At 43.4% G+C, this 13,185-nt stretch overlaps 1 protein-coding gene across 1 annotated transcript in view; it reads right to left on the bottom strand.

Moving 5' to 3' along the window:
* Positions 1-13,185, bottom strand: part of LOC126470561 (transforming growth factor-beta-induced protein ig-h3-like) — a 367,429-nt gene that overhangs the window by 212,351 nt on the left and 141,893 nt on the right. Inside the window, exon 2 of the mRNA XM_050098498.1 lies at positions 969-1,067. Within this exon, the coding sequence (XP_049954455.1) occupies positions 969-1,067 (99 nt within the window). The remainder of the gene's footprint in view (positions 1-968; positions 1,068-13,185) is intronic.

A 13,185-nucleotide genomic window follows, 5' to 3' on the forward strand; every position in this document is an offset into this window, starting at 1 on the left:
AGATCACGTGAGTGAAATATGAAATATTTATCATCACAAGAAGAGGTATGAAATGGGTTTTATATATGATACCGGCTTGACTGTACTGGAGGAAACGCGGAGAAGGTAGGTTATATAGGAAAAATTGTACGCGCGTAACGAACGGGAAAAGGTGTGGCGGGTTGTAACGCCTAGACATAGCACACTAAAAGCTAAGATCGGTGTACATTTGCTAGGGAATAAATAGATCATACGACGAATGTTGTCTTGCTGGCTAATCTTGCTTTTTTCAGATTTTTCGAGTAGTCTTCCCGTGGACAAATAACAAATAAAAGACAGACAAACGAGTCACCAAAACGAGGTACTTAATTTTGCTCATTGAACAGTTTATTACACTTTCTTATCAGTTAATCATAGTTCTTGTACCCTGAAAGACGGAGAAGAGAATTTGACTCCGAACTCTACCTCGTGTCTGGTGAATGAAAATATTTTCAAGGTACGGTGCCTCTGCGACATTTCATAATTGATAGAAAATCATTTCCACTGTCACAAGGATAAAATGTTATCGTCTTAAGTGATAAAAAAGTTTTGGTAATAGGCAATAACCGAAAAGAATTCATCCGAGCAACAGCGAAAAGGTCCGCAGCTCGTGGTCGTGCGGTAGCGTTCTCGCTTCCCACGCCCGGGTTCCCGGATTCGATTCCCGGCGGGATCAGGGATTTTCTCTGCCTCTTGATGACGGGGTGTTGTGTGATGTCCTTAGGTTAGTTAGGTTTAAGTAGTTCTAAGTTCGAGGGGACTGCTGACCATAGATGTTAAGTCCCATAGTGCTACAAAAAAATAAATAAATAAATAAATAAATAAATAAATAAAATAAAACAGCGAAAATTTTTGCCTGCGTATGTCCTGTCTGCGTTATGTAGCATGTTGTTAGTTACATCATTTGTGAATGAGCTAAACACGAGGACTGACACTTCAGAATAACTTACGTTTTTTGTCCGCAGATGTCTCTGTTGCGCCAGTACTTGCACTCTGTGTAGAATCGCAGCTTCGTCCCGGGTACTTCCTCCACAACACAAGCGTTGGGCCTGAAACGAAGTGTGGAAAGCATATTTAGTGTATAGCTAAAGGTAAGTATAGAATAATATAAGCACTATTTCCACCCATAAAGTAACATCATCTGTAATAAAATGAAGGCCAAAGATATTTTAAAGAGAAATCTCAAACACATTTTCTCCATATAAACCAAAAAATGTGCCTAATATATTGATTTGTGTTAATATCTGATATTTTGAGAGAAAAACCGTAGTTCAGATGAGCGTTTACGTAAGCCTCTACCTGTGTATATTAAATGAAAAGTTTCGTTAATTACATTTGGAGTCAATGAAAGGCCCGTTCGTTTCCGGAAAAGATCGTGGTGAAGGTGGTTTACCATTGTCATCTTCCAACTATATATGACAAGACAAAGATTCTTTCAGGTTTATCACCTGATTCGCTTCTTTTTCTTTCTTGTGATTTCATCTTACTGCGCAGCATTAGACACGTTTGAAGGAAGGAAGTATATGGCTTTTGTGTGTAATACGCAGTCTTAATGCCACAAACACCTGAGGGAGAAACTGTTGCACAGAATGGGCACTTTCTCATGGAGTGAAATTTAGGACGAAGGGAGAAAGTATCGATGATAGGAAACGATTTCAACCTCAGCGAGTCATTCACACTATTACTGAAAGTTTCGATACGTCTCTTGCGAGCAGGTAGTGTTCTTGCCTTCGTTTTGAGAATAGCTGCCAGGCTTCGCACAGCTGTCTGATGACGTCCCGTGATAAGCCTGAGCACTGAACGTGCTTTCTGGAGGTCGCCTCTAATTTCACCCTGTAAGCTTTTTATTGGGGAAAGATCAGGAGATCTAGCCGAATTCCAGGCACTTTAACCCGAGAAGTAATGACCATGACGGAAACACTACTGAAATAGTCGACAGTAAGTACATCGCGGGAACCATTCTATAAGTATATTCCACAGTTTGTAACGATAAAAGGCCGTTCTTTAAGAGGTGATGTTATTGCCAGTAACTGCAGTAGTACAGAAGACTCAGAGACGCAATTTATGACGTCAACATCTAAGGGCAGTCCTCTTGGTTTTCCTACGGGAGGAGCCTCGTACTTAGAAAACATGAAACTAGTGTCCAAAAGTTAAGCATAACTGTGAATAAGGCCTGGTGAAATTTACAACGTAATGGTCCAAAGACTTCATTTGGAATCCTTAAGTGGCTTGATGCAGATTCCCCAGAAATGAACCCAACTGATTTCTCATAATTATTTTTGTTGCACAAGCATCAGCAGGGGAAATGGTAACTAGTGGAGTCACGGGAACCTCGTGGACAGGAACCAGACTGGTGGCGATGGGATCTCGGTGTGAACAGAGATCATACTCGATGTATGTACGAATATTAATGTTTTGGGAAAATATGATGTGTTTGTCACTGTGTGGATAAAAACAGTGACTTACAAAATGTTTAAAATGTTTATTTACGAAGTATTTCATGGAAACAATCTGCCCAACAGACATCAAGCGTTTTCAGATCCATACAATCGAAATACAGTTCTACTTTTTTATTTGTAAATGTAGAAAGTTATTGATACATTGTCTATAATATTATGAGTACTACTCACTGTACAGAGATGAATGACTGTTTAAATTTTCCACACACCTACAGGAGGTAGAGAACAGCAAAACAATAACCACAGAAGATACAGGGTGTTTCAAAAATGACCGGTATATTTGAAACGGCAATAAAAACTAAACGAGCAGCGATAGAAATACACCGTTTGTTGCAATATGCTTGGGACAACAGTACATTTTCAGGCGGACAAACTTTCGAAATTACAGTAGTTACAATTTTCAACAACAGATGGCGCTGCAAGTGATGTGAAAGATATAGAAGACAACGCAGTCTGTGGGTGCGCCATTCTGTACGTCGTCTTTCTGCTGTAAGCGTGTGCTGTTCAGAATGTGCAAGTGTGCTGTAGACAACATGGTTTATTCCTTAGAACAGAGGATTTTTCTGGTGTTGGAATTCCTCCGCCTAGAACACAGTGTTGTTGCAACAAGACGAAGTTTTCAACGGAGGTCTAATGTAACCAAAGGACCGAAAAGTGATACAATAAAGGATCTGTTTGAAAAATTTCAACGGACTGGGAACGTGACGGATGAACGTGCTGGAAAGTTAGGGCGACCGTGTACGGCAACCACAGAGGGCAACGCGCAGCTAGTGCAGCAGGTGATCCAACAGCGGCCTCGGGTTTCCGTTCGCCGTGTTGCAGCTGCGGTCCAAATGACGCCAACGTCCACGTATCGTCTCATGCGCCAGAGTTTACACCTCTATCCATACAAAATTCAAACGCGGCAACCCCTCAGCGCCGCTACCATTGCTGCACGAGAGACATTCGCTAACGATATAGTGCACAGGATTGATGACGGCGATATGCATGTGGGCAGCATTTGGTTTACTAACGAAGCTTATTTTTACCTGGACGGCTTCGTCAATAAACAGAACTGGCGCATATGGGGAACCGAAAAGCCCCATGTTGCAGTCCCATCGTCCCTGCATCCTCAAAAAGTACTGGTCTGGGCTGCCATTTCTTCCAAAGGGATCATTGGCCCATTTTTCAGATCCGAAACGATTACTGCATCACGCTATCTGGACATTCTTCGTGAATTTGTGGCGGTACAAACTGCCTTAGACGACACTGCGAACACCTCGTGGTTTATGCAAGATGGTGCCCGGCCACATCGCACGGCCGACGTCTTTAATTTCCTGAATGAATATTTCGATGATTGTGTGATTGCTTTGGGCTATCCGAAACATACAGGAGGCGGCGTGGATTGGCCTCCCTATTCGCCAGACATGAACCCCTGTGACTTCTTTCTGTGGGGACACTTGAAAGACCAGGTGTACCGCCAGAATCCAGAAACAAATGAACAGCTGAAGCAGTACATCTCATCTGCATGTGAAGCCCTTCCGCCAGACACGTTGCCAAAGGTTTCGGGTAATTTCATTCAGAGACTACGCCATATTATTGCTACGCATGGTGGATATGTGGAAAATATCGTACTATAGAGTTTCCCAGACTGCAGCGCCATCTGTTGTTGAAAATTGTAACTACTGTAATTTCGAAAGTTTGTCTGCCTGAAAATGTACTGTTGTCCCAAGCATATTGCAACAAACGGTGTATTTCTATCGCTGCTCGTTTAGTTTTTATTGCCGTTTCAAATATACCGGTCATTTTTGAAACACCCTGTACTTTATAAATTCAGGCGAAAACCGTCCGATGTAATACTCTATTTAGTTAAATTGCATTAAGCTTAAGACGAAGAAACAAATAATAACTGATGTCAACAATTGCTGCGGAAATTGGCCATGCAAAGAAACACACCAAAACAAATATATTTAGTTACGGTACATATGTTGTGTGACCGCAATTTCTGATGCTGTGGACGATTTACACAGGAGGTAGTTCAGTATGCTAATTTACAGCAGTGGCCTTCTCAGGAACTGCTCGGATGCGCTACCATTGGCCTGTATGCACGCAGTGCATCGTCGGACCATAGATTGTCCAGCCCGTTCGAAATCTGCTGGCACGTCGGGAATGGCACCAGGAGCGACCGCAATTCAAGTGAAGAGGTCTTCTTCTGTTTCCACAACGGCTTCCTACACCAGCTGCTTCATATGCCCCCAGAAGAAGAAATCTAAACACTCGAGGTCAAGTGACGCGGAAGGCCAGGCCAAAGAGCAACCTCTATCGATCCATCGATTCCCGAAAGTGGCTTTCAGATGATTTCCCACAGCAGTGCTGAAACGGTTAGGCACGTTATCGTGCTGGCGGGACATACTTTGTCTAGCATTGAGAGGTACATCCTCCAGCAGTTCTGACAACACATGTTCCGTGAAAACGCGATATCTCTTTCCGTTGAGGCGGAATGAAAGTATGTATGGTCCAATTAGCCTACCACTGAGAATGCCGCGCACATATTAACACCGAATCCCATTGATGAGCACGATATCGAGTACGTCGTGGACCCACATTTGTCCCAACATGCGAATTGTTGATATTTGAATGGCAGTACACATTTCCAGTCAGCGAAACCGATACAACAACTTACGTCAGCACCACTAACATTAAAAGCTGACTTCGGAGACCATATTTTCCTTATTGAAATATATTCGTTTTAATGCTGTCTATCTCCTGTGTTAATTTGAACGGATAGTTTCGGAACATCCTGTATATACAAATGTTGTTTATCGTTATGGTACTTTAAGATGGAAAAAAACCTTGTTTAAATAAAATGTTTGAATATATTTTTGCTATGTATGTAATACGCATCTTTAATATTTAGTACACATCTTATCTCGGAAAAGAGTTTTTAAAGGACGTTACGATGTGGATTTTTTCAGGTATTATAAGTGGCTAAATTGTAGTTCGAGTAATGCAGTTATGTCATACTGTGATGTAGATCAGACACGTAGCTATTTAATGTAATGAGGGCAGATTATATCCATTTGTTTGTAGGAAAATGTTCTTATATTACCGTCTTGTTTTCTTTTCTTTTATTTTATTTTAAAGTTTGCATTTTATTTTGCACTGGTCTTGTAAGATCATTGTTTTCAATTCTGTATACCATCGAATGTTTCACGCTGTGGCAACTCCAATGCGTCAATGCTATGAAAATGTAAGATTTTCTCACCATTTGTACTGGTTAATAATGCTGTTACTTGTAACACCGAGATTATCACTGTTTCCCACTATGGTGTGACAGTCTCGCAAGATTTAAATTTTAACAATGTTCCATGTTAAAATATTTAAAATTTTATCTGAAATTCACTTTCATTTGGTTCTTATAGAACTGAAGAGCGCCTGAAAATCGTTATTTATGTGAATTATTTTGTTATTATGCCAGAAAATAGATATTTAAAAAAGCTTCATATCTTCGTTGGTAGTCCAGAACACTGTTAATCCTAGAGGCGCGGAGACAATGTCCTGTAGTCGTACGTGTTGTGTCTCGAAGGAGAGGCTGTTGCATACTACCACGCTATGGATAGTGTTGTCTGTCCGCAGTCACCTTCTGTAGCTATCAGAATCCTGTACTGTAGTGCTCCATCCATTTTCAGTATGCTACCACTCGTTTTCAAACAAATCGAAACTGAAGAGTTTCCTCAGGGCTCACTTCTTCTGTTCTGTCGAGGAGTTCCTTGAAAAATTAAGTTGATTCTTGTTGCATTGTTGACTGCGTTTACTTAAACTTATGGATTGACATTTTTCGGGTTCATAAACATTTTATTTTTATCTGTTATTTCTTTTATGTTGTAATTTCATGTACTGAGACGTTCCATGACCTTGGAGATTTGTTCCTCAATTTGGTTCTACGGAACTTGACGTGTAAATAAAATTAAAAAAAATATTAACGGAAGAGCTGATATGCTATTATTCTTTCCACCGAACCTAAGTGAGTTGGTATTCAACACTGCGTAAAAAATCAAAAGTTTTACACATATTTTTTAATTTGCACATTAATTAAAGAATTACCATAAACATTTAAATGTACACATATTGAATTCCATAAGATAGTTACAAGGCTACTGTAGCCAAGCATCGTCAGAAACAAAAAAACAGAGTTGGATGGTTACTTACACAGATCGCTTTACTGCACTCATGCTGTGCCGAAGTCAGATACTGCACTGTAGTCAAGTCATGAGATACAGTGGCTATATAGATTTACAAATGAAATGAAACGTCGTGTTTTGCAGTAGACAATACACACACACACACACACACACACACACACACACACACACACACATACACACATGCTAACGCAAAAGCACTCAAAACGTATTTTAGTTGCCAATACGAGTAAAATTCTTCGTTGTAAGTTGCTGACTGCTACCATCATGTATGCATGGGCAACTATGGCAGATTGGCGCCTCGGTCGGATGTATTATTGGAGGTCACACTTTAAGTTCATCACCAGTTACTGGTATAGCAAACGAATCGTACGACCTCTGATAAAGTACCATGAATGTCCTGGCACTGAGAAGAAATCGTTAGAATGTTGTGCAATGCGGAACCATCTGTCAACTTTGGAATATTCTCATCGTCCTTGAAGGTGTATCTCCTTTTATGTCGATGTGTATAAATCAGCGTAATAATAGCTCAGAAGGTTAAATTACAAACCGAAAAGTCCGGGGTTTGATTCCCATTCCCTTCTAGAATTTTTTCTGTTATCGCTTCTTTCACCTCTGGCAATTATATTTATGTGTGAGAAACATCAAATTATAATATCGTTAGGAGTCCACGCTGAACTGGAGGACAGCTGTAACTAGCTGGGTAAGCTAATTCAAAGATCGGCAGAAGGCAACGGTATGCAACATCAAATAGGACCACACCTAGTAAAGCTCTGTGGTATCCGAGCGAATTTCCAGGTGGAAGGCGACTTTGCCTTACCTCTGCCTAGATGTGAATAGAATCAGATTCGTCATTTGATTACTTCATGAAATTTGTGAAGTATTACTAGTGGCCAACGGTCATCTCTCGTTGAATATACCGGTTCTCGTCAGATTCCTCATGTTAAGCAACATCGGACGTGACCGGTACTTGGATGGGTAACCGGCTGGGAAAGGGACGTGGTGTTGGCAGTTTTTCGTTTGCCTTTTTGGCAGAGGGGAGGAGGGTTGGTGGCGTAAAGTCCCTGATCACTAGTCTTGTACTAAAGCAATAAACCCTTAACTTGACAAAATAAAAGTCAAAACAACAAGGAATACCGCAAACACAGTAATTCTTGAGACTGACGAGAGGAAGATTACTGAAAAAACATCACACTTAACGGACGTTCGATGCGAAGAGCCGACGAAACTAAGACCACTGCTGTCATACGCAGCGTTCCGACAACACTTACAGATCAAGACATTGTAGAAGAACTGTTTAAAGTAAGATCACCAAAGAGGAACTTCAGGAAGTCAATATACGATTGAAAACATGTCCGAAAGGGAAAATAACGGTAAATAATATTCTAGAGGTAACACCAAGGGTCAGATTACTGGTGTCACAGAGGGATAGGGTGTAAATACAATCTGAATCACCACGCATTAGGAACTACGTTTCAGAGCAAAAGTACCTCAACTGTTGGGATTCTGGCCATTCGTCGAGAAGAGTTGACAGGGAAGCTATCTCCGGAAAATGTGCGAAAAATGGTCACAAAAAATTCTAATGTAATGAAGAAACAACCGTTGGCTGTATTCGTTGCATGAACAGGAAAAGAACATTTAACAAAGCGGTTAGAGTAGAATACCCTACTTACAATGAACTCTACTAAAGATAAACAGAAAAAACGGAGTATGATGTCACCAACAATGTCAACTAGCACACACCAAAACAAAAGCGGTGAGATGACATTCTCTGGAAATATAGGTAGGGATACGAATACAAATACCAACAACGGAAATGTGCAAACGTCTTCCCAACAAAACAGATATGAATACCAGCATTCCTAATCGCAGAAGCAAACACAAATCACCAGGAACCAAAACAAGAGCATGGTGACGTGCAGTAGCCTGGAGGCAACAACGCTGCTTATCAGAGACTCTCCAACGGACATGAATCCCCTCAAAAGTTGCAACATTGTGCAGATATACACTCCTGGAAATTGAAATAAGAACACCGTGAATTCATTGTTCCAGGAAGGGGAAACTTTATTGACACATTCCTGGGGTCAGATACATCACATGATCACACTGACAGAACCACAGGCACATAGACACAGGCAACAGAGCATGCACAATGTCGGCACTAGTACAGTGTATATCCACCTTTCGCAGCAACGCAGGCTGCTATTCTCCCATGGAGACGATCGTAGAGATGCTGGATGTAGTCCTGTGGAACGGCTTGCCATGCCATTTCCACCTGGCGCCTCAGTTGGACCAGCGTTCGTGCTGGACGTGCAGACCGCGTGAGACGACGCTTCATCCAGTCCCAAACATGCTCAATGGGGGACAGATCTGGAGATCTTGCTGGCCAGGGTAGTTGACTTACACCTTCTAGAGCACGTTGGGTGGCACGGGATACATGCGGACGTGCATTGTCCTGTTGGAACAGCAAGTTCCCTTGCCGGTCTAGGAATGGTAGAACGATGGGTTCGATGACGGTTTGGATGTACCGTGCACTATTCAGTGTCCCCTCGACGATCACCAGTGGTGTACGGCCAGTGTAGGAGATCGTTCCCCACACCATGATGCCGGGTGTTGGCCCTATGTGCCTCGGTCGTATGCAGTCCTGATTGTGGCGCTCACCTGCACGGCGCCAAACATGCATACGACCATCACTGGCACCAAGGCAGAAGCGACTCTCATCGCTGAAGACGACATGTCTCCATTCGTCCCTCCATTCACGCCTGTCGCGACACCACTGGAGGCGGGCTGCACGATGTTGCGGCGTGAGCGGAAGACGGCCTAACGGTGTGCGGGACCGTAGCCCAGCTTCATGGAGACGGTTGCGAATGGTCCTCGCCGATACCCCAGGAGCAACAGTGTCCCTAATTTGCTGGGAAGTGGCGGTGCGGTCCCCTACGGCACTGCGTAGGATCCTACGGTCTTGGCGTGCATCCGTGCGTCGCTGCGGTCCGGTCCCAGGTCGACGGGCACGTGCACCTTCCGCCGATCACTGGCGACAACATCGATGTACTGTGGAGACCTCACGCCCCACGTGTTGAGCAATTCGGCGGTACGTCCACCCGGCCTCCCGCATGCCCACTATACGCCGTCGCTCAAAGTCCGTCAACTGCACATACGGTTCACGTCTACGCTGTAGCGGCATGCTACCAGTGTTAAAGACTGCGATGGAGCTCCGTATGCCACGGCAAACTGGCTGACACTGACGGCGGCGGTGCACAAATGCTGCGCAGCTAGCGCCATTCGACGGCCAACACCGCGGTTCCTGGTGTGTCCGCTGTGCCGTGCGTGTGATCATTGGTTGTACAGCCCTCTCGCAGTGTCCGGAGCAAGTATGGTGGGTCTGACACACCGGTGTCAATGTGTTCTTTTTTCCATTTCCAGGAGTGTATATTAGCCTAACAGATTACGTCGACGATGCGTGCTTCTACGGCTGCATGGACTACAATGTGGGGAGGCACATCAAACATGAACTTTTCCAGTGGGCAACTCTCCAAACGGCGACATTTCTTAGAGTAGAAGAACTGGAAGAGGAAGCCCTCAGTAAAGAAGACATCAAAAACAACACGCTACACTCAGTAGATGTGCAGAAAAATGGCAACAGACATCAGAGACACGGTCAAGCCCATCCAGAACAGGTTCATAACACAGACGAAACACCAGTACTTCAGGACACATCGAAACAACATAAACATGAATTAAATCTTCCCCCACCAGAAGACAGCCTACTAAACTAAACTCCGCCCGAACAGGCCTTGAAGGCGCAACGGTACCGATCAGCCGCCGTGTCATCCTCGCTCACAGGCGTCACTGGATGCGGATATGGAGGGGCATGTGGTCAGCATACGGCTCTTCTGGCCGTGTTGCAGTTTACGAGACTGGAGCCGCTACTTCTCAATCAAGTAGCTCCTCAGTTTGCCTCACAAGGGCTGAGTGCACCCCGGTTGCTAACAGCGCTCGGCATACCGGATATTCACCCATCCAAGTGCTAACCGAGCCCGGCAGCGCTTAACTTCGGTGATCTGCCGGGAACCGGTGTCACCACTGAGGCAAGGCCGTTGGCAGAGGACATTTTACAGTATAACAAAATAACAACTACAGAAAGAATGTGAATATAACACATCAAAATGTAAACAATACATGCAAATCGTATGTTTCATCCACGGTGGGAATACGCACGAAAAGACACCTCAGGTGCAACAAACAGTTATGAATGAGAAATGAACGCGAACAGAAAACTTCAAACAAGACGTGACCATAGACCATCCGGACGCTAAAAACAACATAAACACAAAAAAGCTCACACTGAAATATCACAACAATCTCCACTTGACGAGACACCAAAACTACATCTACACTTACATACATACTCCGCGAACCACCTCACGGTGCGTGAGGGAGGGTACTCTGTACCACAACTAGTCGTTTCCTTTCCTGTTCCACTTGCAGACAGAGCGAGGGAAAAACGACTGCCTATATGCCTATATGAGCACTAACCCACAACCGAAAACTACAGTAAGAGATAAACACCACGATCCAGTACAACAGATAGAGTTACAAAGCCATGAAATAAGAAACAAAATAGACTACGACGACATCGAAGAGAACTTGCGCCTCAGTCAACCGGGAAAGAAAGAAGTTTTTCATACTTCACTAGGACTAGTAACAAGAATGAATCACCCACTGGGCAACATTATATGCTACCTCGCCACTGAACAAACAGACAGAATAATTCTACGAACCGAAAACATACACACATATAAACGAGAACTCTGTAATTTTTTTAAGAAAATCATGTGGACGAAGAAATGGAGGCCTTAATCTTAACAATGTCTACAAGGACCTAGTAAGGGTTCACGGACGCGTGTACTTCGATAACATCCAGAACGCGCGGAAGTGCTTTGTTCATACAGACGAGGTGGAAGATTTTCAGGCCTTCCGAGGCAGTACATGCAAACCACAGGTGCAAACAAGACCATGGGTGCAATCGTTGTAGTGAACACTAACTTTACAGTAACACAAATAACGCAACTATACACACAACACACGATTACCGCCGAAATAACTTCAGGCAGGGAAACATGAATTATCTCGTCGATCTACGCCAAGTACTAAATGATACAGAGTCTTTAGCTGAAGTAATAAAAGAAGTTGCGCGATTTGCAAATGGCAGACGACTACTTATCGTGATAGACATAAACCTAGATCAACCCTCTGACACAACGAATGCCAGAGGACAAATAATAATCAACGTTATAAATGAACGTAAACTTTTCGTTTGAAGCAAACTAGCCCAGCTGCCAACTTAACCGCGGAAATAGTGGAATAGGAAGCAACATTGATATTTCTCTGGAAAACGGCGCATCATTAACACAGCTATCGAACTGGCAGATGCTCGATAGGAGAATACTCAGTTATTTTATTTTTATTTATATTCACTAAAACAGACACATCACAACACCCAAGGTTGCTGCTGCGTAAAGCAAAGTGGCAAAAACGCATGCACGTGACTCAAGAGTTTACTGAATGTGTCACCCAAGGAAGCATAGATTACAGAGGTCACATTCTTACAGACGTCCTCCAGAGAGCACTAGCTACAGCAATGCCTGCAGAACGCAACGTAGCCAAACAAAACCCACCATGGTCAGTATTATTAACTAGACTAAGAAAAGACATTCGTGATAAACGACGCCGGCCGCTGTAGCCGAGCGGTTCTAGGCGCTTCACTCTGGAACCGCGCGACCGCTACGGTCGCAGGTTCGAATCCTGCCTCGGGCATGGATGTGTTTGATGTCCTTAGGTTAGTTAGGTTTAAGGAGTTCTAAGTTCTAGGGGGCTGATGACATCAGATGTTAAGTCCCATAGTGCTCAGAGCCATTTGAGCCGTTTTTGATAAACGACGATATTACCAAAAATTCAAGACAGTACAGGAAAGAGAAATTAGACATTTAGCACCACCGCGACGCTAAAACACTATACAAAAAAGAACTACATAGGACTACGAAAGAACACTGGGACACATATATTGGGACAAACTTACAGAACAATATCTGCGATATCTGGGGGGAGCCATTTAAACTGCAGACTCCTACAGTGTTTTCAACACTGAAGAAACCAGATGGTACTAATACAAGGGGCTGGAGATGCACAGCACAGTATCTCCTCAACAAGCTACTTCCTGTCGATGACCACACTCAGGACAATCAACTTCACAACGACCTTCGCAGACTACCTGATGACAAATACGAAAACGAAGGTATGACCATCCCCTTTTCACGAGAGGAAACTGCAGTACACAAAATAAAAACAAAAAGCCTCCGGGCCCGAATGGCATCCACCCGAAACCATCAAACAAGCTGCTCCACTTATCTTACCGAACCTGACAAACTTACTGAATGATGCTCTACAAGAATACCGACTAGATCGAAAACGGTAAATGCAGTTATAATCAAGAAAGCAGAGGACAAAGACCTGACTGTCCTTAAGAC

This window comes from Schistocerca serialis, chromosome 3 (assembly GCF_023864345.2).
Source record: "Schistocerca serialis cubense isolate TAMUIC-IGC-003099 chromosome 3, iqSchSeri2.2, whole genome shotgun sequence".
Lineage (NCBI taxonomy): Eukaryota > Metazoa > Arthropoda > Insecta > Orthoptera > Acrididae > Schistocerca > Schistocerca serialis.